Source organism: Callorhinchus milii, unplaced genomic scaffold, assembly GCF_018977255.1.
Source record: "Callorhinchus milii isolate IMCB2004 unplaced genomic scaffold, IMCB_Cmil_1.0 Scaffold8, whole genome shotgun sequence".
Lineage (NCBI taxonomy): Eukaryota > Metazoa > Chordata > Chondrichthyes > Chimaeriformes > Callorhinchidae > Callorhinchus > Callorhinchus milii.
Window position 1 is genome coordinate 13,857,691 of NW_024704749.1, and position 24,772 is coordinate 13,882,462.

Sequence of the window (24,772 nt, forward strand, 5' to 3'; positions counted from 1 at the left end):
TAATAATAAGTAACGATAATAATAAGTGTTACTGTGAAACACTCCGAGACATTACTGTACGCGAAAGGAGCCTAAATCCAAGTTGTTGTGTTGCTAGAATGTTTGTTCAAGTCTGGTTTATGCTTGGTGTGGTTTTTTTTTATTACTGCAGTGAATTTGCACGGGGATTCAAGTGATTATTACAAACCACTTCAAACGAACGACTTGCCTTTTGGTGCCACCATTTAACCCTTCGAGGCTAAACGTTTGCTTTCAGGAGTTCATTGTTTAATCTCGATGTTTCCCTCTTAATTTTTTCTTGTGTGTCACTTCAGGGTGAACCTGGGCCTCCAGGATATCCAGGACCTAAAGGAGACAAAGTGAGTGTTTAGGGCAGTGACTTTGTTAAGAAATCCCGACTGAAAGAAACATGTTAAAGACTTGATTGACTTTTGTCAATTTCTTCAGCAATACGCAAACTATGTCTCTGGGTTTTACACAGTGGGGGGTTTCTTTATTCCCCTTCAATCTCCCCCCCACCCCCCCCATTCCCATGTAAATGGGTTCAGTCTCTTGGGATAGTTAATAGATAATGGGCAGCTCTTTCAGAGATGAGCTGAATGGCCTTTTGTTTCCCCCTCTCTATACTGTAAATGCTACAGTTTCTGAGGGGATTATCATAGAATCTCACAGCACAGAAGGAGGCCATTCCACCCATCGTGCCTGTGCCGGCTCTTTGAAAGAGCTACCAACTAGTCCCGCTACCCCCCCCCCCCCAACCCCGCTCTGACCCCATAGCCCTGCAAACTTTTCCCCTTCATCTCCCATGCGGTGTTTTCCCAGCTGGGGCGGTGTCACTCCTCACACCACGTGCTGTGGTGAAATATTGGCGATCTTACTGGGTGCGCACATCAACTCATGATGAATGTGTGAGGAAAGTGGGAGATGAGTTGGCGAGTTGTGCGTTTTATGCTTCGATAGATTTAATAGCTGCCGTGGTGGAGGGACCCAAGGCTCATCCACTGGAACTCTTTGCAATGTGTTTCCTGTTTTATTTAAAAAAAAACCCACAAGATTTAACAGCACCCAGACTGAGTCTGATGTTTTCTAGGAACTTGGCCCAAACCAAATTAATGTTAACCCTGAAAGGATTTCACACAGATGTTCTTATGACAATTCATAATCCTCACATTTGATGTTGGATCCTTTTACTTCGGAAAGGATGTCTCAAAACGCTTTACAGAATCTGCTGGGAGCCTGAGCTGGGGCGGGGCAGGGGGGGGGGTGGGTGGGTGGCAGGTGCGGGGAGGAGGGTGGGAGGGGTGGGGGTGAGTGTTGGAGGGAACCAGAAGAAGAAAGGTGACCAAAAGCTCGGGTGAAACGGAAGGTCTTAAGGTGGGCTTTAAAGGTTGGGAGGGAAAGGAGACGAGGCGGAGGGAGGGATAGAATTCCAGAGAGAGAGAGAGCGAGAGAGAGAAGACTGCTCTCAGTTGATGCTGTAAAGTGTGTTTTTGTTTGTTGGCAAACGCTCACATACGTATATAAACGTAAATGTGCGTGAAATGGCCCAGTTCCAGTTGATGCGGTCGCCTTCGATGTCACTTCCTGCAGCGAAAGGGGGTCCCACTGTGCAGCTGAGTGATACACAAACTCGCGCCATAGTGAAGCTCGTCACACCGCGAGACGCATTGCAATCGATCAAACAATAATCCTGCGGTTTGATACCGAGCCTTATTGACGCAGTCGGAATGTCTCAAAGCGCTTTGCGGGATGGTACGAACGCGTCGCTGTTTGGTGAACAGCTCCCAGTGATGTAATCGGTGGACGATTGCGGTGTGTTTCAGGGTTATTCCGGTGCCGTGGGACGGACAGGGCAAACTGCTGCCCCTGGACTCCCCGGCCCGCCTGGCGCACCCACAATCTTACTGTGGAGGAATTCAGACGAAGATTGGCTTACCTTCTCTGTGAGTAGAGTTTCCAGAAGCTGCTGCGCTTTCAATGCCTTCCACTCACTTTCTGATCAGTTGTACAGTAATAATATCATAATAATGTAATAATAGTAATATAATAATAATAGTTATAATGATAATATAACAATAATAATCGCAATCCTTGCGTTTGATGCAGCGCCTTTCACGGCGGGAAAACATCTCAAAGCACTTCACAGGATACAGTTCCTCAAAGAAGCTGCAGCTGGTTTACTGTTGAAGGGCATATTTCACCTCAAGCCAATATGTGACCAGCCCCACACCAGATATTTATTTGTTTCCATATGTGCTTTAAAAATACAACCAAATTGAAACCAGAAAGTGCCTCTCACAAAGTTTTCCTATTCACCTCCTCCCTCTCAAATGGGAGGCGGTTAATTTTTCCATCGCTTGTCATTTTCTGTTTACAAATTGCAAAAAGCGGTCATGCTAAAATACCTCGCTGGCTCCCATTAGAACCAACGTGTCATTAGTTGGGAGGCTTAGTGCATTTAACAAGTTGCTCGTTTTACTCCAGGCAACTTAGAACAGCAGATATGTACAGCACAGAAGAACAACTAGTTCCACTTACACAGCGCCTTTCACGTCGGGAGGACGTCCCGAGGAGCTGGACAGTCAGGGATTTGGAAAGACATTTGGCCCGTCGTGGCTGCATTATTTTGACTGATGGTTGGTGTAGGAAAGGGACAGAGGTGTGTGGTGGTGGCTGGGGGAGAGGGAAGCATGTTTGGATGCTCTTCTGCAGGTGACAGCCAAGTTTTGAGGTGCGCTCCATTCTCTTCATGATACTTCTTGGTGCGAAACTCCTCAACCATCCCATCCTTGAGCATCACCTGGCCACCAAGTCTGGGGAAGGTAGCCAGGAAGTGAAGCCTGCCCGATCGAAACTGTCTTGCACGTCGATATGCGTCCAGAGTAATTGTCCCGCAAAAAATGGGGGGAGGGGGGGTGTGTGGTCTGCCAACACTCCTGCCAATGGAGCCCCTCAAGGTGTCTCCTAAATCACAGCCCCCGTTTGGCTTGACATCCCTCAGCCCACTGCCCTCCGAGCACGTCGTTTAGAGCCGAAGGTCTCGGAAAGCTGTACAGCACATTTACGCCCATTCAGCATTTTGAGCGCCTCGAAGGGGCAAAGGTTCCATCAATGCAAGTGACAACCTGCAGGATTTTAAAAAGTACCAAGATAAACAGGCTCCTGACTTCCTGAACAGGAATGTCTGCCTTCACTGCCCGCACGGGTCGCAACCTCCCATTGGAAGGGTCAAAGAGCTGGAAGCAAGAGAGAGGCACGTGCTGGAGATATATATTAAAGCGACAGCAATGAATGGGAGGTTATTACACTGAACAATGCCACGTTATTGTAGGATAACGGACTGATGCCTTAATAAAAGACGAGACGGACGGCGATTTAATCTTTTCCCCCTCTGTCAGCGGGTGCCCTCCAAACCTCGGTACCTTTCGTTCCCTTTTCGTTCGTCACCCCGTTTAAAAAAATATCAAGCGCTCTGTATTTCGGGAAGCTGGAGACCTGATGTTTCGCGCTTTTCTTCTCAACAGCAAACCCCCATCTATCAGATGCTGCAGTCGGGCTGGCCTGTAAGTACAAGAGTATCTGTGCCTGTCTATGCTGTAGTCCTGCACGTTAACAGGCACGTCAGGATCAACACTGCCCCACAGGGAATAGCACACAGCACCTCGGGCAGAGCATCGCGCGAACCACACGCACACACAGCCACAGCCTCGCCCACGGTGACTTACCTGCGAGCGGCTCGAGAGAAGGGAATTGGAGGGGGTAAATGTGGAGCAACGGTTTGTGAAGGAGTTTTGATGAGGAGGAGAATAGCCTGCTTGTCGCCTGCCTGAGTAATGTCCAGGGATTAATTGAGAATAAACGCACCTCTGTGTTGAACTGAGCTGTGAGAATTGCAGGCACACATTTACTTTCCTTTCTACACATCAGAGTTCAACTTTACGCCATCTGTGACCTGAACGGGTTTGATTTACTAACGATCCTCGTGTTACCTTGCGATTATTTCCAAACCATTTTTATTTAAAAAATTTTTTTTTTTACACAGAGTCATTATGGCCCTCCAGGATCTCGTGGACGTCCGGGGACCCCAGGAATTCCTGTAAGTATGAACGAGAACTCGTGCTTTATTCTTCTCACTCTCAATCCAATGTCTTCGTCGAAATTTAGGGCACAGAAGAAGCCCTTTCGGCTCATCGTGTCTGTGCCGGCTCCTTTAAGAGCATTCGTTTTAGTCCCATTTTCCTGCCCTTTTCCTCCACGTTGGTTTGTGACAAATCCCACATACCCACTGTTCTCTCGTGTACATTTTTTTATTATTATTATTATAGCCAATTAACTTTAGAGCCACTTGAAACTGGTGTTGAGTAACTCTGTTCTTGTGGGCCGTTGGTGACAGTGTGACGATTCTTTACTTAAACAGGGTGTTCCAGGAATACAAGGAGATTCAGGAAGTCCAGGCTTCAGGGGAGAGGAGGTAAGTGCAACCCACATCCCCGGCTCTTTGTTCTGCAGGTCGGTCAGCGTGTGGAGCTCGAGGTCACTGGGTGGGGGCTCACATAGGCAACGCAGGAGATCAGGCTCCACCTGCACGAGAAGATGTTTGAGCTCAGCCGAGAAGCTCTCCCGTCGCTTGGCGACTGAGGTTAGCGGCCCTTGTTGGTTCTCGAACGAACCGGGTCAGCTCAACGTTGAATTTCTGCCAGCTCAAATTGGGCTGCAAGTTCACCAGGTCACGGCAATGTTTTTTGGATGAAGAAGAAAGACAATTACCATGATGCCAATCGATTGAGCACCTCACGCACTCTCACACACACACAGGTCTTTTCCTCCGGTCCCGTCTTTGGAATAGAATCACACAATTCCTCTACATAGCGGAGCCTGGGATTCTACCTTGTCGCTCTTTCAAGAAAATCTTGTTTAAGAAACGATTTGGGTGATTGTGTGATTTGCGTCAGTCAGAGTTTCATAGCAGGTGCATTGTGCTATGAACACAGTCACTACACTTTACAGTAAGATGCTGAGACATCCTCCCTGTGGCGCTGTATCAAACGCAAAGAGTATCATTGGGATTATTTTGTTAGAGCGTTCACAGAATGTACTCTATACCGTGGAGTGGTTGTGGACTTTGGAACTGTTAGGAAGTGGTGGGTGCGCGGAGTAAGAATGAATCGAGGCTTATTTATGCCACATTTTGTTGACAAGATGCCTAATTAAAAGTCTTGAAGCCTTGAAGCTTTTGTAAGTCTCCGTTATACGGCTGATTAGAAAGGGACAAACGCAGCTTCTGCTAAATGGAATGGCTGTACATAATTTATCAACTCGCTTTTATCCAGACTGATGTCGGAGTAAACGTACATTGAATGGGGTGAAACATCAGGGATCTGTTTTAATGGTGTTACACTGCCACCTAATGCGTAAAGCCCAGTATTGCTTACAATACATTTATCCGCAATCATTTTATTATCACTGATAATAACAACAGTAATAATCCTTGCGTTTGACTGTTTGGGTGAGACTTTAAACCAAAGTCCAGTCTGATTACAGATCCCACGGCACTATTCAAAAGAGAAGTGAGTTCCTCTCTCCCAGTGTCCCTGGTCGACAATCCCCCCCCCCNAGATAAAAATTGATCACTCGCTTCATGGCTGGTTTGCGAAGAATTGCTGTGCGCAAATTGGCTGCAGCATTTGCTTATAAAATACACCTCACAGCAAATCGCTGTTACCCGCTGTGCTAAATGCGAGGATTACTACAATTATTATTATTATTTTACTATTAAACACGTGATATTGTGGAGTTTGAGATGTCTGAGGAGTCTTTTGAGGAGAGGGGTGGAGGGGAGAGAGTAATATAATAATAATCATAATAATTATCCTTGCATTTGATATAGTGCTTTTCACGTCTTCTCGACGTCTCAAAGCGCTTCACAGGATATGCTGTAAAGGGAATTGACTGTTTATCTGTGGGCGAGTAAAACAAATAAGAAAATAATAATGACAATAATAATAATGGGGATTTACAGCTAAGGTAATTCTTCAGGTAACTCTGTGAGCAAAGCACTTCAGATTTCCAAAGGCAGATTCCCCAACAAAAGCTTGCCACACACCCAGCTGTTAATGTCACACCACCCGCTTGTGCCCTTTGCAAACCGCCAGAGAGCTGCTCTGGAATACCATACCTGTTGTTAAGTGTCAGATCTCTTCAATCGCTCAAGCCTTTAACCACAGGCTTCAGTGTTTCAGGGTCAGGATCTCCTGCAGTATTGTGCAGAGAATCGGCTGCTGTTGAACTCTAGCATCGCAGCTCTCTCACCCTCGCTCCTTTATAGACGTGTCCGTGTTACTGCGATTGCCCTACTCGCTCTATTGTCTCAGGGACACTACACACGGCTATTAGAGACAGAGGGGAAAGGAAAGGCGGGGCAGGTTCAATTGGCTTTCCATTGCCGAAAAGGACCGGAGAAAAGGACCTGCTGCCAGAGCGCTGAATACTTATTTATATCGCAAATTACTATCATCGGCCTCGCAGTATGAATTGGTTCACAAGGAAGGGAGCTTTGAGGTCACTCCGTGTTTGTGGAGACGCTGTTGTGCGCAATTGGCTGCCGCGTTTCGCCCACACAATACACAGACAATTCACTTTACAGCATATCCTGTGAAGCGCTTTGAGACATCTCAACCACCTGATAAGGCGCCGTATCAAATGCGAGGAATATTGTTATTATAAACTTGTAATCTCTTTGCTTCTGATAGCAATCTCCAGCCCCTGTGGGTTCATGACTGTATGTGTGAGCAGGTGTGAGCGTCTGTTTTTCCGATTTGACTGTGATACCAACATGGTTGAAGGCTCTTAGATGTATAGTAGCACTTGAGTGAACTGCTTGGAGGTGTGTGTGTGGGTGGGGGGATGCTGAAATGTCTCCCAGTAAAAGAAAATAGGTGCCGAGCCAGAATGCCTCCAGGAGAAGAGAGACAGATGTATTTCAAATGAAATGGAAAGAGAGGTCAGATAAATAGACAGTTTAAGGTGGGGGGGCAATGCCGTAATATTTAGCGAGTGCCAAAAACAATTGCACAAACCTTTCCCAATTGAGATATCAGTCAACTCTGGCCTCTAAGTGCAACCTGGGCTGTCAGAGAGAGAGACAGACAGATGGGCAGATACAGAGAATCATCAGGTTTTAGCCTGGGGTGGACGTGGATGGATGGACGTGTGTCAGCCTTCACTTGGGGCTGTCAATCACTGCTGTCTGCTGACCTCGTCTTCCATTGAGTTTGCCGAAACTTTCAATTACCGAAGCTTATGCTTTGTTTCATGATTGCTGTTGAACGCAGAGGTTGATCCTTAGGGCTCAGGGACTTACCCTCCAATCGCCTCTCAGCCTTACACGAGTGGCAGGGAATCGGCCGATGCTGAACTCAGCATCGTAGCTACTCGAACCCTCGCTCAGTCACAGAAGTGTCTGCGTCACTGCTGTTGCTTTACTCGCTCTGTTGTTAACACGTATTTTGTGAACCATCTTCATCCTGAAGTAATAACGATTCCTCCCCCCCCTCAAGCAGAGTGTGAGTGAGTGGAGTGTGAGTGATCTGTGCAAGGCATGCAAATGCACTGTGAGAGAGAACGAGAGAGAGAGAGAGAGAGAGCGAGAGAGCGCGGCTTCAGTTTCAAACCATTTCGCCACTTGGCACCTGTGGCTCGCGTGAGGGATGGGAGAGTCGTCTTTTTAATAAAGAAGAAAAATATCCCGAGCTGGCAATTTGCGGCGAGTTAATGAGCGGAGCGAGATTTGAGTTGGTCCAAGTCTCATCAGTCCAGGGTTGGTTGTCGGAACTTCACCCTTAAACCCTGTGCCAAAATGTTCCCTTATGCATTTGTAAAACCACAACAAACACACTGCCACTCGCTCGATGTGGCCTGATTGATTGATTGATTGATTGATTGGAGTGGAGACCTGTAGCTCAGTGGTTAGAGCACTCGCTTTGCAAGTGAGAGACCTGAGTTCAATTCCAGGCAGAGGGCGAAACCTTGGGCAAGTTTCCTTACTCCACACAGAGCCTAATAATAATCCCTCCAAAACAAAACAATAATAAATTGGTCATTTTCAATCTACAACGCTTTGTGGGACATTACTGTGCGCAATTGGCTGTCGCGTTCGCCCACAAATATACAGTCAATTCACTTTACAGTGTGTTCTGTGAAGCGCTTTGGGACGTCCTCCCGACGTGAAAAGCGCTACATCAAATGCAAGGATTATATTATTATTGATTGATTGATTGGTGTCTCGCACAGTAATGGGCTCACTTCCAGGAAGCCACTAACGTACACAAGTTGTCACAGGTTCAGGAGCTGCTGGAAGTCGCATCAACCTGCTGTGCATCAGCCCACATTATCTCAATTTATTTTTCTCATCTGTGCAACCGTCTGTGACACATCTGAACCTTTCTGCGCCCCTCGCCACCCCCCCTCACTGCACAGCCCCATTAGTAACCGGACCAGCCTTCCACCACTCCACGAAAGTCGAGGCTCAAGCTATTTGCCAGCAGGCACAATCAGCCGCGTCTTAATTGTCTTTGATTTCCTTGCCTCCTCTTTGAAGGGCCTCGTGGGGCCGAGGGGATTGCGAGGAGCTCCCGGTCGAAAGGGATTGGACGGAGATCCCGGAGAAGGGGGCTCGCCAGGACCCCGGGGCCTGACCGGAGAACAGGTAAACCTTACGGGGTGAACCGGCGCAGGTACAGGAGACCGAGGCTGAGTGAGCGATCAGCAGAAGACCTCGGGTTAATGTCTCATCCGAAGCGTAGCATCTCTGACAATGCAAGTGCACCCTCCACCCATCTCCCCCAGCACTGCACTGGGGTCCCAGCCGATAAAATCAGCTCAGAGTCCCGACGCCGAGGATCTCTCCCCGCCTCCCCCCATTGCCAACCCCCCCCAGACAAAGACTGTGACCGACTGAGCCAGCGGACAGCGTGAACACACGCACGTACACACAGCGGACATTCTGTGGAACAAAACTTTGTTTAGCTGTGCGTTCAGATTAAATCACTCCTGCCTTAAGGCTGCCTTACTTCAGAGTAAATAAATAAGGAGATGTTGACCCCGGAGAGTTGACTTTGAGTGTTGGTAAACCATGTAAGGTGAGATATTTGAACCAGGGATTTAAACTAAGTTTGGATCCAGTTCAGAGGAACTGTTGTGTTGGAAGGAACTTGATGTGTGTTCTCAGGTTTGCTTGATGCCCAGACACTAGCCATGAGGACAGAGTCAAACCTTACAGAAAACCACTGAGCTAAAGCGTCTGTTGATGTCGGGTTATGTGTTGACGTTAAGCTCTCCGAGATGCTACCCTGCGTGAAGGGTGCTATATAAACGTAAGTTGTTGTTGTTGTTGTAGGGACCGCAAGGCTACATGGGAGAGCTGGGAATCACTGGCGATCGAGGGGAGCAAGTAAGGCTTTGATCCTTTGATCCATTAAAGACCCTTCTTTAAACACAAGTAAAACTTGGGTTTATTCCTGTAAAACTGTCAATCCACTTGACGGTATACCCTGCGAAGCGCTTTGAGACGTGATAAGGCGCCGTGTCAAATGCAAGCATTAATATTATTATTAATATTATATTATTGTTGTTGGTGTGGTGAGGTGACGTGTGAGTGTTGGTGCAGGTCGCTCCATGTGCTAACGGATGCTTTACCTTGCAGGGTTTCTGTGGACTGCCGGGAGAGCTCGGGGACAAAGGACAGAAAGGAGAGAAGGTATTTTTTGTCCCGGGTGGATTGTTGCTATGAAGCAGAACGATTGAGAGGGTGAGAACGCACAGTTTAAAAAAAAAAAAAAAAGGAACAGCCCTGAGTAGCCAAATACTTTATTAAACCAAAATGTGCCTCGGTGCGACATTTTCATTTAATCTTTTACCCGTCCCTAACGTCAACACGGTCAACCCTTGACCGGTCTCTGATGTTCAGAAATGTGCAGTGCAACGTACTGTGGAGCATCGGAGGGAGAGTTGTCAGCCGGGCAATGTAATTTGCACTAAAATGCAGTGCGGGTGCAAGCGTGTGATTCCAATATCTCTGTTGCAATGCAAACATCAGAAATATGCTTACAGAAATGACCAAAACGTTCCATTTGATATCATTCAGTTTAATCATGATTATCATAATTTCTTTGAGACTCGTTAGACATTGTAATGGTATCACGACTTTTTTGGTCACCCTGTGTATAAAGCTCTCCCTTTCCCCTGTGTATCCCGGTAGACGTCGAAGCTGCTGTTTGTTAATTGTTTTAACGTGTATTAAACACCAACCTGACGTGCTCCGCATTGACCGCTTTATGCAGAGAAACTCCACACCTGCAGCGCTATTGCACGGTTGCACTTGTTGCAGTTACTAATTTGCGCTGTTGTGTGCCAGGGCGCCAGAGGTGTATTCGGACTTCCTGGCTCAGTTGGGGCTCCTGTAAGTATCGGATTTGTTTTTATTTTTTTTTAGCTCCAACGCTCGGAATGATCAGTGCTTTACAAACGTGCCTTTTGCCCGCAAAACACACGCGGCCACATTACTTTGCAGCACAGTACGTTCCCGTGAAGCGCTCTGAGACTGCTCGACCTCGCGATAAGGCACTATATCGATTGCAAGAATTATTTTTTCCACCAGGGAAAGGGAAGCGAGTATTGGATCGTTGTGTGCGCGTGTGTGTGTGTTGGGGGGTGCTGGGGGGGAGAGGAGGTGGGATTGATTTTGTGTGTGTGTGTGTGTGTTTGCAGTCCAGTTAGTACCATTCCAACAAATAATCGCGATTTCTATGACCGACTCCATTCTGGGAGCCCAAAGTTGGTGTGTTCGGTCCGTGCTCTCGGTTCTCATTAAATACAATGTGATTTGTTTGTTTCAGGGCATAAAGGGATTGAAAGGGGGACCAGGTTTACAGGGACACAGAGGCCCAGCAGTAAGTATCAGCACGTCAGTGATTTACATTTTCCCTAATGTTTGAAAGGTTTCGGAAAATCACAAGATTGATTTGGATGAAGAAGGACCTTTCCACCCATCCAATCTCATCCTTCCAGAACACCCAACCCCCTCCCCTCCCCGCACTGGTTTCAAGTTAACTTTCAAGTTAACTAACTTAAAGTCATCCCTCTTCAGGAAAGCGCTGAAGGCAAATGGGATGTTGGGTAAAGCCAACGTACCGTGTTCGCTTGTTAATGTCATGCACATCCTGAGAAGCTCACATCCAGGTTTGTCTTTTAAAGGAGTTTGGAGAGCCAGCAAAATGGCCTCGCACCAATATACTTCTGTGCCAATAATCTTTATTGAGCTCCTGATGCATTGAATTTTTGTGGAAATGTATTTTGCAGGGAGACCGCGGGATAATAGGACCACCAGGTCTGGCCGGGCCTGAGGTACGTCTGTTTCTACGCAACTAGAGAGTAAATAAAGCATGCAGTGGGTTTTACCCTCCCCCTCACACCTCTCGCTGGCTGCCACGTTTGCTTACACAATACACAGTCACTTCACAGGGAAAGCTCTGTGCAGTGCTTCGAGTTGTTTTGAGGGAGTGGCCGCAGGGCCAAATGCAAGAGTTGTTATTAACCTGGTTAACAAGATTAACAGCAACAAGTTGCATTTATAATACAGCGCCCCTTCACACCAACCGGGGAACATCTCGGGGCCATGGATGGGGAATGAGGGAATATTTATTTCTGATCTGTCACTTCCTGACAACTTAAACATTCTTTTTTTATGTTGCCCTTAGGGTGACGCAGGACCTCCGGGACCCAGGGGAGTGCCAGGGGTCAATGGCACTGAGGTTTGCTCGCATTTCATTAGACCCTCTCACTCATATTCAAATCCCTTGTACCCCGGCACCTCTCCGACCTGCTTACCCCCACCTTCCCGCCCAACACCGACCTCCAACACCCGCTGCCTCCGCACTCCTCTTTGTCCCTCGTCCCCTCCGCTCCACCATCGTTGGCCGCTGTTGGTCGAGTGACGGGTGGAGCCGCCTTCGAGGTTGGGATCCCCTGCGCGGATTTCATTCTTCAGCACAAATGGCGCCATCTGGTATTTGATGCGTGGCAGGCGGGGAGAAGGGAGGGAAACCGAGGGACGTTTGGGATTCTCGTGCCTGACTGCTCGCTGCAATGCTCTACCTGGCCAGCCCCAGAGCGAGGCAACAAATTCCCTGTCATTTCCATCTCTCGTGCTCGTCAAAAAAGAAAGGTCTTTAGGTGGGATTTGAAGGTGGGGAGGGAGGGAGGGAGGGAGGCGGAGGGCTTGAGGGAGAGAGCGTACCAGGGCTTTGGATGTAGTCGATCACGATGCTCGAACGAGGCGATGGTCAGCACCGGCGACAGTGTGAGGGTTCAATAGAAAATCAGAGTTAATCCATATCCCGGAGCCAGGATGCCGATGTACCAAATGCAGGGAAAGAGTTGTTGTTGTTGCTGTCACCATTAGCTGCTGCGTTTCGCCCACAAAACACACCATCAATCCCGCTTCACAATATGTTCTGTGAAGCGCGTTAGGACGTCTCGACAATGTGATCAGGGGCTACATCAAATGCTAAGGATGATGATTATTATTATTATGAAAGGCCTTATGAATGCGGTAATTATCACATCACACCTCTCGTCCTGTGTGGCCTGACCACAGGCAATGACCAGAGTTGCAGCATGCTTGCCCTCGCTAGACTGGCTGCTCACAGTGAACAGATTGCACTGTGTGGTGGGGGGGAGAGGTGATCATGGCTGTTCTTCTGTTTCCTCACAGGGGGAAATTGGATCCCCGGGTTTACTTGGTCCGCGAGGCCCTCAGGTACAGTCCAGTTTCTCCCTTGTGTTCCTTCGTTCCCAATTGTCAAACCCCTTCAAGGTCTCGCCCCACCCAACCTCTGCCACCACTGGCCTAACTGCTCCCTTTGCTCAGCGGGCACCGGGCTTCGTCATGTCACCCGGCCCTCCCGCCCAAATCAGCCATCCTGCACTTGCTCTCGAGAACTCCATCCCAGAGTCCATTCCGACTCAGCCCCTCTCCCCCCCCACCCGCCCACCCTTGTTGAAGAGCCGTCTCGAGGTGCACCTACTTCTTTACCACGCTCTCGGTCACTTCTCCCCCTCCCCATCCCGCTCAGTTCCTCCGCACCATCACCCCCCACACCCCCTCCCCCCCACACCCCCTCCCCACACACACACTCCAGCTTGGCAGTGTCACGCACTCATGAGGTGTCCTCCCGAGGTGAGAGGCGCTGCATCAATGTAAAAATTGCTTTGTGCTGAACCGCTTGTAAATTTAAAATAGAACGAGTTGTAACCGCGTAAAAATTCAACCTGCTTACATTTACGTTTATTATCGTCGTAAAATGGAATGAAGTCATCGTAAAATGTTGTCCTGTTTTCTCTCCTGGCTCAGAGCCACGCTGTCCAGATGGACTAACATAACCCAGGAGACGTTTGTAGACTTGATGTTCCGTTATTCAGTTCATAGCGTTTAATAATCCAGACACTTTGTAGACCCAGGTCCATCTGTTAAAGCAATGATGTTAAAGCGCTTTGAGATGACTCCAGAACGTGATAAGGCACTCTATCAAATGCAAGGATTATTATTAGTATTATTATCATTATTATTATTATGACATCAATAAGAGCCCCTAGAAACGATCTGTGGTGCTTCTGATTGATTTGTAAATGGGCACAGACTGGATCGAGAAAGATAAAAGAGTGGTACAGTTCCGGCAATCATAACAAAGCTCAGCTGAGATCTTCTTCTGAGGTGTAATTTTATCTCGGTCTTTTGAGGGGATTCCCTGGTGAAAGCGATCAGAATACATACGGAGTAAGTGTGTGTTTTTTGGTCTCAGGGCCCACAAGGAGTTGACGGAAGACGAGGATTGCCAGGACTGAGGGGTCACAGGGTAAGAAATGTTCTCGGGGGACAGCTAAATAAATAAGTTTCACAATCGGAAAGGTTTTCCTGAATTTGGAAACGTATTGTTGTTTAATTATTCACCTAGCGCCTTTTATTTTAGAATGTTCCTTTCGGCCTCTCTTACTTTGGTCCTTGGCGGCACAAGTGACGACATCGCATCTCAAACCGTTTCTTTTTCTTTTCCTTCGACGTAAAGGGTCGACCTGGATTAGATGGCTTCCCTGGTCCAAACGGGATGAGTGTAAGTCATGACTCTGAGACTTTCTTGAACACTCAGGAGACAAGAGGCCTGGAATTCCACCTAGTCTTAATTAGCCTGGCAAAGCCAAAGCCAAATACCGCTTTGCCATAAAATCTCTTAAAGTCGCACAGATCAATGGGAACATTCGTGAAGTCAGCCTTAATTTGGAAGCCAATTCCTGCCAAGAACTGAGGGAGAAAAATCCAGTTTTCAAATTAAGAGTGTGTTTGAGAATTTTCCATGATCTTGCAAGGCTCGCAGGATAAGGTGAGCTGGAATTTAAGAATGGTTTTAGCCAGGAAGGCATCACAACAGCAACACCGCCTTGTGTTTATATAGCAACCTTCATGTGGGGCAGTGTCTTAGAGCGGAGCCTGTGGTTGAGCAGCGGGGGAGGGAGGAAGTGACCATCAACCCGTTTGAGGGGGAAGGTCTTCAGGAGGAATCTGAAAATGGGGAAGGAGGGGGCAAGACGGAGGGATTGAGGAAGAGAGTTCCAAAGTTTGGGGGCCTAGCGGCTGAAAGCACGGCCTGCTGATGGTCGGAGTGGAGGGGACGAGGGACAGCAGGAGGCCGGAGTCAGCTGAACGGAGGCGGCGGGAGGTGGAGTGGGAGTGGGGGGGACTCATGTCACCTGTAGGATGGCGTTGATCCCATCCTGGTTAGCACTTGGGAGGGGTGGGGGCTATTACAATTGGCCTCAGTGGGGTCAACATCGCTCCCCATTTCTGTGTAAGGGATAATATTGAAAGCGAGTGTCCGTGATTAGCAGCACGAGTAAGAGGTATTCACTGTTATTTTCAGGGTGAAGAAGGATCACCTGGACCAATAGGGGAGCCTGGACTTGAAGGCCCGATGGTAAATCTGTCCATAAACCATTTAAGATGCAACTGTCTCTCTTACCAAATGTTTGATTGCCCGTGGACACGTATGACATATAACGATGCAAAACCTTACCTTGAATTCTTAATGGGTTCAAGACCCCACGTGGGGACTCTGAGCTCCAGTGCAGGGCTGGAGGGTGGGGTGGGGGGTTAATGTCGACAATGCAGTGCCACAACCCCCCCCCCCACTCCCCAGATGTTAAAACAAGGTCTATCTGTGCTTTCTCGGGTAGACATCAAAAAGAAAGAGAAGGGAGTTTCTCCTGGTGTCCTGGCCACATGGATCATTCACTTTGTGCGCGCAAATTGGCTCCCGTGTTCGCCAATAAATACACAGTCTCTTACACTTCCTTTTGAAGCGCTTGGAGACTTTTCAACATTATGGACGCTGTCAAACACGGAGTTTCTTCCTCAAAATACGCAGTCAATTCACTTTACAGTGACGCGCTTTGAGACGTCTCGAAGACGCGATAAGGCGCTGTATCAAATGCAAGGATTATTGTTGTTATTATTATAATTATTGTTATTAACACTAACATTTCATTCCTTTGGTCAATCAGGGATTAATCGGGATGGCAGGAGCCAGAGGGCCCCCAGGTGACCCAGTAAGTCTGCCTTTGAACCTCTACGTCCCGCATTTTATCATCTCGGGGAGAAAAATGGCAATTGTAAAATATTAATGGCTAAGACTAATTAAAAGGAAACTTGATGCATACACAAGGGAAAAGAGAACCGAGGGGTTTAGGTGAGGGAGTTAGGAGGGGTGCACATTTCTGTTGATCTGTTGACATTGAGGTTCCTAATAACAGCTCTCTGACAACTTTAACAGGGGAAAAGAGCCACAGATGGTGAACAAGGGAACCTCGGAGACAAAGGAACTCAAGTGCGTGTGAAGGCTTCTCATTAACCGCTCGTTGCTTCTTTACTCGCGTGGATCTTTTGAAACGAGGTCAAGATGTTTCAGGTTATTCATATTATTCTCTTCAATGTCATTTTGTGCAGGGGCCTCCTGGTGCGTTTGGGGAAAGCGGACCATCAGGACCGAGAGGACCACCTGGGTTCCCCGGAATTGCAGGCCACAAGGGGCAGGTCGGGCTCGGGGATCTCAAGTGAGTAGGGCACGGAGTTGAAGCCTGGATGTGGAAGTGAATGCTGGTTACAACTTCATTCATTTATTTAATGGGCATAAAGGGTGGGAGGAAGAGAGGGGAGGGGGGTTTGGGAGAGGGTCTTTGACAATGCTCTGATAACTAAAGGCACCCAGATCAGAAGGTAGCAGATGATTCATGGTCTGCACTCAGTATCTTTACCCCACCCCAATAATCTGTGCGTAATCTTTCAGGGTGAAGATGGAGTGATGGGTCTGCAGGGAGAGAAAGGACTTGTAGGACACAAGGTCAGTGTGATCAGGGCACGAGTCACCATAAGGCTGTGGGATGATGAGATTGTGGTCCAAGCTGATACTCCGGTGCATTTGGGGTGGGGGTTGCGCATTGTACAAATGGCTGTCCTTCAGATGAGATGTTAAACTGTCCCCCTGTTTGGGCAGACGTTAAAGATTCCCCCCACTCAACGCTATTTGAAAAATGAAGGGAGTTTCTCCCGTTCTCCTGGTCAATTAATGGCTCTAGTTAAATTGGTCATTCACCTCTTGGCTGTCTGCGGTACATTTGGCCACAAAAATACACAGTCACTACACATAACAGTAATAATAATAAGAATAATCTTTGCATTTGATAGAGGGCCTTATTACGTTGTGGAGATGTCTCAAAGCACTTCACAGGATACACTGTAAAATGTAGTAACTGTGTGTTTTGTGGGCAAAACACGGCAGCCAATTGCGCACAGCAGCGTAATTATAATTACTGGGAAGTGGTGTGACATGTTTTGATATGTAACAATATCCAACTAACTTGTTTGTTTCTGTCTTTCTTAAACTTGTCCTTTACAGGGAAACAGAGGACCTGGTGGTCCCAAAGGAATTCGAGGGATAAGAGGATACAGGGTTTGTCATTATTATAAGCCTTGGCCATGTTTAAGATAACTCTTTCAGACTCTTTCGCTTATTTTTGTTCTTTTTATGATACAAAAAACTGCTACGTAAGGGCAAATTTGCCGTCTGTCAATCTACTGCTGTAGAATGTTCCCTTGTAGGTCTCTACCAAACCACCCCACTTCTTGTTGGACCGTTGTGTTGCGAACGGACCCGTGTAACGTTGCATCGATGTGATTTTATTTTGTCCCCCCCAGGGGCGTAGTGGTCAGAGTGGCCTGGTCGGACAGCCGGGACCACGAGTAAGTGTGGACGTATTTGCTTTTACATGGCTTGCACTTAAAGCTCATTGTCCTTCGTTGAGCGAACGGATGATTCACAAAATATTTTGATCTCCCGCAGGGATTAAAAGGCCAACGAGGGATCCGGGGAGCTGAAGGAAAGCCTGGTACACAGGTTCCCATTCTGTACTTTCAATACAGATTACAACCATTTTCCGTTCATTTTATGTCTCGATTATTCGCTGCAACGTTTGTTCTGGCTTGTGAAAGGTTTTCCACTGACCCCTCGAGCACATGCGTGTCAGATGGATGTGTCTTTGCTGTTGTGCAAGACTGCGAGAACTTCGGCTGAGGCGTGAAACCCGAGGCCCCATCTGCCTGTCCTGATGGACATTAAAAATCCTGCGGCGCTATTTGAAAAGAGAAGGGAGTTTCTCTCAACAGGTGTCCTGACCAACAGTCCCCCCCCAAACAAAATTGGTCTCTCACTCTGTGGCTGTTTAAGTCAAACCACGTTTTACAATATATCCTGTGAGGCGCTTTGAGAAGTCTCGATGATGTGATAAGCCGCTGTATCAAATGCGAGGATTATTTATTGTTGTTATTATTACTAAATGAGTTCACTGCAGTCACAGTGACGCTGGCAGTGACTTCAGTTTCACTTCCAGAAAACAGCTCCACGGTCTCCAAATATACAGATGATTGGAGCTTGCGTCCTGTGTAGCATTGTGTTTGAGGGAGGGAGGGACGGAGGGAGGGAGTGGGGAGGAGGTTTACAATGCTGCATGTAGAATCCCACTGTAAGAATTACAAGAGTCTGTATCGTTTTGTAGGGTGCGAATGGCATTGCCGGTGACTCTGGACAGAAAGGGCCACAAGTAAGTGTTTGTCACTATTGTCTTTTCGTTTCTAACCTGATCCTAATCTCTCTAATGTGCCTTCGGCCAAAGTGCCGACTGTCCGAGCCTGTTATAAACTCAGTCCATTCCTCGCGTGATGTGTGGTCGGTTAAATGTTTAACGCTCCCTGATTATTTTTCTCTCGTGTCCGCAGGGTTACAGAGGATTGCGGGGTGATCAAGGAATGGATGGACCACCAGGACCTCTGGTAGGGAAACACACCGTTAGCAATCCTATTAGCCCTCATTATTTTGTGTCAGGCTAATTGGGGTTCCTTGACCAGGCAACCCTAAGTGTTTTCCATTGTGAGTCCGAAGGTTGTAGGACTTTGGGGCTGACTCCAATACAGAGGCTGGGAGAGGGTTGCAGTATCAGGGATGCCATCTTTCTGATGAGATGTTTAACCCAGGTTCCATCTGTGTCACGGTAAAGGTCCACGCCAGCATCACGTTGCTTTCTAAATGAGTCCCAGTGTCCTGGCCTCAACCACCCACCCTGGCAAACCCATAGCAGTATTCTGTGTTATCCATTCATTGCCCGAGAGGAAATAAATTGTACATAAAACCAATGCATGTCTTTTTGCTTTTAATAACAGGGGCCTCGAGGGCATTCAGGACAAGATGGCATTCCTGGGCAAACTGGTGAAAGGGTACGTTTAGGAACAAATATCAATGCTGGAGTGTTGCACTTTTCCCACCAGCATTTGGGCACCTTAGACACTCTCCTCTATTTCTCTCTTCTTCCCTCCCTTTTCCTCCTCTGTCCTCCCTTTTTATCTAAATGGGAATTTCTTTACGGAGAGAGAGTGTGGAACTCATTGCAGGTCAATGACTTGGTGGATTCTCAGGGCCTCGGCATTTAACTTTGATAAATCCGTAAAGTTTACTGTGTAACGTGCATCCTCCTCATATTCCAGGGCTCCACTGGCAAACCCGGCCCCTCTGGACCACAAGGATCTGTGGGCATGTATGTAAGTGCTGAGCAAATCCCGCTCTTGCTCGTGTAAATTAGTCGCAATTACAGTTGTTTAAAAGACCAATCACACCGTTAAACACTGCAAAATCTGGACTCGCCGACAGGTATAAGTGATGAGGCAAAATGCCCCCCTGCCCCCTTCTCCGTTACATAGAAATGTTCAGTAATGCTTACGTTTGATCTAACGCCTTATCACGTGCCTGATTAGGGCACTCTCGTTACATGTGCTCTGTCGGTCTCCATCAGCCGTATTATAACTACCATTAAAGTGGCATTTCAGTGCTTTGTTTATTTGTCACAGGGATTTCCGGGGCCTTTAGGTGAACGAGGCAGACCAGGAACAAGGGGAGAGAAGGTAATTTGTCCCTATTTTATCTCTTAAAGTGTAATGCTTTGTAGAGTGCCGTATATTTATATTTCCTGTCGAGACCTTTTGAAGTAACTTGGCGTTCAACTGTTTGGTTTTTTTTGCCTGTAGTTGAAGCAAAGGAACAGTAGCAACAATCCGATAAACGTACAGACACGGGATAAGAAATTTGCAACGTACTTATTTTCGTTCAATTTTTAATTACTTTTTTCAGGGAGAAGTGGGGAAAAGGGGAGTGCGGGGACCATCAGGAAATCCAGGTTTGAAAGTAAGAAGCCCTGATGTGTGTTCTTTCAAGTGCTCTGGGACACTGTCCTGGGTGAGGGGGCGCTTTATAAACACAAGATTGTTGTTGTTATTTTATTAACTGTAACTCCGAGAATCTAACCCATGTGAAGGGCGCTGTATGCATAAAAGATGGTGGTTATTATTGTTTTAGATGGTGTCTGATTATGTACATCGCTTTGGAACAACTTGGTGAAAAGTTCATTGGTTTAAATAAATTAATTGCATAAGAACAGGAAGGNAAAAAACAAACTCAACAGATGCCTATTTAAACCTATGGAACCTCAGTGTGATTGTGTGTTGCAGGGTCCCAAGGGTGTGCCTGGTGAGAGGGGACCTTCTGGACTTCAGGTCTGTCTACAATTCCTTATCCCAATGTTACCACTGTGTGTTATTGCACGCAGGTTCTCATGGATGGAGGTACTGAGAGGCACCAATGAAATGTTCTCTCACTTGAGTCTTGTGTCTTTCCGAGTTCTTGCCTCCTGCCTGATTAACCAGTGTTGGGATCATTTGGGATGCAAGTATCAACATTATAACTTCAACCTCCGGAAAAGGTGGGGGGTGGACAAGGGGTGGACTACGTGCTGATCCCATCGGGTTCAGGCGGATGAGCGGCTGGTGAGCGTCTCACTGTGACAGAGGCTTGTGTGACAGCGACGCTCCACTGGGCAGAAATTGTGGTCTCTACTTCAATGGAGGAGTGGTAATGAGACACATTGTAGGCCACACATCACCATATTCTTGCCTAAGATCCCACTCCCTCAATGTCTTGCCCCTGCTCAAAAAACTAGGAGGTTAATATGTAGGGAACAAAGTCCTGATCGAAAGGACCATAAACACCCATTAGTGGGCTGGACTGTTGTTGGGTGGTGTAGTTGCAAGTGAACTTGCCATCTGACCACTAATAGCTCTCGAACTCAACTGATATAACCCAATGAATGGAAATCTCCTCTGTAGTAAATCTTGGACGCAAAAGCTTTGAGCTGCACCTTTCTGAGCCGCACACATCAGCATAACGGTACGATTGCCTCAAATGACCTGTCCAGGGCGCGATTTATTTTGAAGAAACCAAAAAAGCACGTGATGTGATGCTTCGCTCTGGGCGTTCCATGTTCAACTTTCAAACCGTCTTGTATTTGCAGGGCAGAAGAGGGGACCCAGGTCAGAAAGGACTTGAAGGATTACCTGTAAGTTTTTTGTTTTAATTCTTCTTAGGTTTGAGCAGTCTGCATGGAAGAAATACTTAGTGTAATTCACTTGGCGTTTAAGGAATAATGTTGGACTGTTATAGTGGAATTGCACATGCATGCAATAGATCTAGAAAGGGATTTGTAGATGTTGCTGGGATGTATGAATACAGGCGCTATATTAAATGCAAGGATAATAATAATAATGGCAAATTTCCTCCCACCACACATAGATATATTTGTTTGTTTATAAAAGAAGAAGATTTCTGTGGATCAAATTGATATTGTGTTGTCAACAATGGTAAAATTCAGTGTCTAATGATGAAGAGAATTTGGTGTTGATGATGACCTGTCCTCTTCTCAGGGGTTGATTGGAAGCCCTGGATCTGAAGGCCATGCAGGGAAAGTTGGATCTCCTGCTAGCCAAGGTCCCCCTGGGCCAGTCGGACCGCCCGGACTTCGTGGATACCCAGTAAGCAGCAGGTTATTGCTGTCAGAGACAAGGATAAAGGAAATCAAATCAATAAATCAATCTATACAACCCTATAAATGTACAGCCCCGAATGACTGTCTGGCCCATGATTCCTGTGCTGACAATCCATTTAGTCCCATTCTTCAGCCCTCTTTCCCCCCCCCCCCCCCCCCACCCCGCACACAAGCGCACACACGCCCTTTTATATTTCTCCGTATCAAATATTTATCTCATTCCCTCATTAGAAGCCAATTTTTTTTTATTTGCCTAAACAATACACAGTCACTACGTTTTACATGAGTGAATCCTGTGAAGTGCTATGAGACGTCCTCCTGATGTGAATGGTGCTATATCAAATGCAAGAATTATTATTATAATCATAATTATTAGTGCTATTAATATGGATTTTGTCTCAACCATAGTGCCTCGAATAAATAAACAAACATATTTGGAACACAAATGATTACAGAGAGTAATAATTGCAAGAGACACCCATCCTTAGGCCATTTTTTTTATTTGGAAAATCATTATCTTTTATAACGTTTAACTGAAATCATTTCAGGGAAGAGAAGGACTCGTTGGAACTGAAGGACATCTTGGACATAAAGGTCAAAAGGTAAAGTTGTTTTTAACTGATCTGAAGTTAAATCAATTTAGAAGTATTGGGGCTTGTTGAAGGAAACTGGTGAAACATCAAAACCAATGGGTTCCTAAAGGTGAGATGTTAAGCCGAGGCTCCATCTGCCTGTTCAGGTGGATGTTAAATAACCTCGTCTTTTCGACACGAATCAAAAGGAGAAGTTGAATTTGTCAGTCACCTTCAGGCAGTTTGTAGGACATTGCTGTGTACAAATACACTACCACAATCGCCTACAAAAGACTTCACAGTAATTGTAATCACTTTGAGAAATGTTATTGTTATTGGGGCTGTATCAAAAGCAAGGATTGTTATTACTATTATTGTTATTAATATTCTTTTTCTTTTCCAATTGACTTGCAACTACTTGTCTTCACACTGGTTTGGGAATTAGGGTGAAGTTGGGCCGCCTGGTGACGTTGGTGTGGTGGGACTGGATGGAGAACAGGTAGCTACATTCTTTAATGGAAGCATTAAAATGATGGAAAACCTAAGTATATGAGCCATAAAGTTATGAGACTGTTATACATTTAGAAGTAGAACAAACTGGTTATTCCATTGTGTATTCCATTGTGTTATTCCTACGTACGACAATGACCCACATTTGCCCCTAAACCACCATCTACGTGTACCGTATGTAACATTGGCAAGAGCAGAAATAGAATACTGCCCTCCTTTTCAGTTTATCACAGTACGTGCGGAATAGGGTTATATACAAACAGTGGAGCGCACAATTGTGAATAATTTTATGTTAAGTAGTCATTGTGTATGTGCAAGTCCTTGTTGTGGTCATTGTTGATTGTTGTTGAGAGGTAAAGCCTGCCTGAACATTGTTTGATATTGACTCTCTTTAGGGTTCACCAGGTCTTGTAGGGGAGGACGGTTTGTCTGGACGTAAAGGAGAACAAGTCAGTATTCACCAGTCTGAGCATTTTAGCCGGTGACGTTAGCTATTTGTGTGCTTTCCTTGTTATAATTCCACCAAATGCATGATGTGTAACATCAAACCAGGATTCCAGTGTGGGATCCTTAACAGTGTTAAGTTACCATTTGCAAAATCAACGGTATTCAATTCTTAAATTGGCCTCATTGAGTCTGCCTGCGTTCTGACTGGTGTTGGATTTTTGTCTCCCAACAGGGAGATCCAGGAAATCCTGGGATGCTGGGAGCAGAAGGAATTCCGGGGCTGTTGGGGGGTGAGGGATTGGAGGGAGGCCCGGGAGAGATCGGAGAACCAGGACACGAGGTAACAGCTCTTTTGAGATACGTTTGAGAAACGAGATGGCGTAAATTTGAATGGATCCAGCATCCACAGCCTTTTGGATATATTAATGTATAATATATTCATATTGCTATGTGAAGGGAGCTATATAAATACAAGTTGTTGTTGTCGCTTCTGATGGAGAATTGTTTTTTTCACACGTGAACTGAATCGCTGCGTGTGTATGTGTGTTTGTGTTTGTTTGTGTGCGTGACAGGGGGAAACGGGACTGGACGGCGACCAAGGAGATCCTGGGATAAAAGGAACAAAGGTACTGGTCAGACAAGCGTGAAGCATTGTAAAGACAAAATAAACCAGCATTCTGACTTCACGTTGCTCGACCTTTGAGATAAGTTGAAGCAAGCGGGGTTCGACTTTCTAACTGCCAAGAAAACAACGCAANCCTCCCCCATCCCCTTTATGTCCCACGTCAAAAGACACGTAACCCCCCACCGTCTTACGTAGGAAACCAGAATTGCGCTCGGGTAAACCATTGTCTCGTGCCGAGGTCAATGCAAGGCCTCACCTTGGACTAATTTGTGAATAATCCTTGGCCATTTCAGCTCAGTGCATGTGGTTGAAGTCGTTCCTACTGAAATATCCTCAGGGCAGTTCTCTACACTGTGACCATTTACAGTATTAGCGCCGCTTGTATGTGTTTGATCCTTAGGGAGATGTCGGCTCTCTGGGCCCACCTGGTTCAATAGGACTGATCGGGATCACAGGAGACAGAGGCAAACGAGGGCAGAAGGGAGAAAAGGGAGAGGCCAGCTTGTCGGTGAGAAACACTGAACCCGTTTAGTTTCTGTACATTGCTCTTTTCTGTCCTGTGAACAATTCCTCGGACCTTTCCCATTAGGTACATTTTGCGTTGCGTAACACTAAGCTCGCTCACGTTGTTCGAAGTGTAAGTTGGAGCCTGACTCACGCAGTTTTAAGAAAAATACCTGAATCAATAATTGTTCTCAAATGCTTTCTGTTTAATAGGGTTCCGTTGGCTTGATTGGCATAACGGGTCCTCCAGGACGTATTGGCAGAGATGTAAGTAAGATTATATCAGCTGTTTAAATGACAGGGTAAAAATGTGTTACAAAGGCAACTGTCAATTTGCCGTTGTAGCAGGTGAGGGTCTATGTAATCTGGATGAGACGTTAAACCGAGGTCCCGTCTGTGCCTGTTCAGGTGAACGTTAAAGATCTCGCAGTGCTATTCGAAAAGAGAAGGGAGTGTCTCTCTCCTGGTGTCCTGGCCAACAGGCCCCTAAGTAAAAAAAATCGGCCACTCACTTCATAGCTATTTGTTGATTTCTCCCGCAAAATCCACAGTCAATCCACTTTACAGTATATCCTGCGAAGCGCTTTGA

The 24,772-nt window shown here is 46.6% G+C and overlaps 1 protein-coding gene across 1 annotated transcript in view; it reads left to right on the top strand.

Moving 5' to 3' along the window:
* LOC103180422 (collagen alpha-1(I) chain-like) overlaps window positions 1-24,772 on the top strand; it is a 46,577-nt gene that overhangs the window by 11,772 nt on the left and 10,033 nt on the right. The window contains exons 6-43 of the mRNA XM_007896255.2: window positions 315-359; window positions 3,525-3,563; window positions 4,043-4,096; window positions 4,394-4,471; window positions 8,597-8,704; window positions 9,395-9,448; window positions 9,701-9,754; window positions 10,412-10,456; window positions 10,893-10,946; window positions 11,356-11,400; window positions 11,754-11,807; window positions 12,770-12,814; window positions 13,857-13,910; window positions 14,121-14,165; window positions 14,970-15,023; window positions 15,610-15,654; window positions 15,879-15,936; window positions 16,052-16,158; window positions 16,392-16,445; window positions 17,001-17,054; window positions 17,300-17,344; window positions 17,445-17,498; window positions 18,157-18,201; window positions 18,377-18,430; window positions 18,818-18,871; window positions 19,139-19,192; window positions 19,499-19,552; window positions 19,779-19,832; window positions 20,156-20,200; window positions 20,995-21,039; window positions 21,404-21,511; window positions 22,074-22,127; window positions 22,543-22,596; window positions 23,003-23,056; window positions 23,287-23,394; window positions 23,627-23,680; window positions 24,080-24,187; window positions 24,397-24,450. Of these exons, the coding sequence (XP_007894446.2) occupies window positions 315-359; window positions 3,525-3,563; window positions 4,043-4,096; window positions 4,394-4,471; window positions 8,597-8,704; window positions 9,395-9,448; window positions 9,701-9,754; window positions 10,412-10,456; window positions 10,893-10,946; window positions 11,356-11,400; window positions 11,754-11,807; window positions 12,770-12,814; window positions 13,857-13,910; window positions 14,121-14,165; window positions 14,970-15,023; window positions 15,610-15,654; window positions 15,879-15,936; window positions 16,052-16,158; window positions 16,392-16,445; window positions 17,001-17,054; window positions 17,300-17,344; window positions 17,445-17,498; window positions 18,157-18,201; window positions 18,377-18,430; window positions 18,818-18,871; window positions 19,139-19,192; window positions 19,499-19,552; window positions 19,779-19,832; window positions 20,156-20,200; window positions 20,995-21,039; window positions 21,404-21,511; window positions 22,074-22,127; window positions 22,543-22,596; window positions 23,003-23,056; window positions 23,287-23,394; window positions 23,627-23,680; window positions 24,080-24,187; window positions 24,397-24,450 (2,244 nt within the window). The remainder of the gene's footprint in view (window positions 1-314; window positions 360-3,524; window positions 3,564-4,042; window positions 4,097-4,393; window positions 4,472-8,596; window positions 8,705-9,394; window positions 9,449-9,700; window positions 9,755-10,411; window positions 10,457-10,892; window positions 10,947-11,355; window positions 11,401-11,753; window positions 11,808-12,769; window positions 12,815-13,856; window positions 13,911-14,120; window positions 14,166-14,969; window positions 15,024-15,609; window positions 15,655-15,878; window positions 15,937-16,051; window positions 16,159-16,391; window positions 16,446-17,000; window positions 17,055-17,299; window positions 17,345-17,444; window positions 17,499-18,156; window positions 18,202-18,376; window positions 18,431-18,817; window positions 18,872-19,138; window positions 19,193-19,498; window positions 19,553-19,778; window positions 19,833-20,155; window positions 20,201-20,994; window positions 21,040-21,403; window positions 21,512-22,073; window positions 22,128-22,542; window positions 22,597-23,002; window positions 23,057-23,286; window positions 23,395-23,626; window positions 23,681-24,079; window positions 24,188-24,396; window positions 24,451-24,772) is intronic.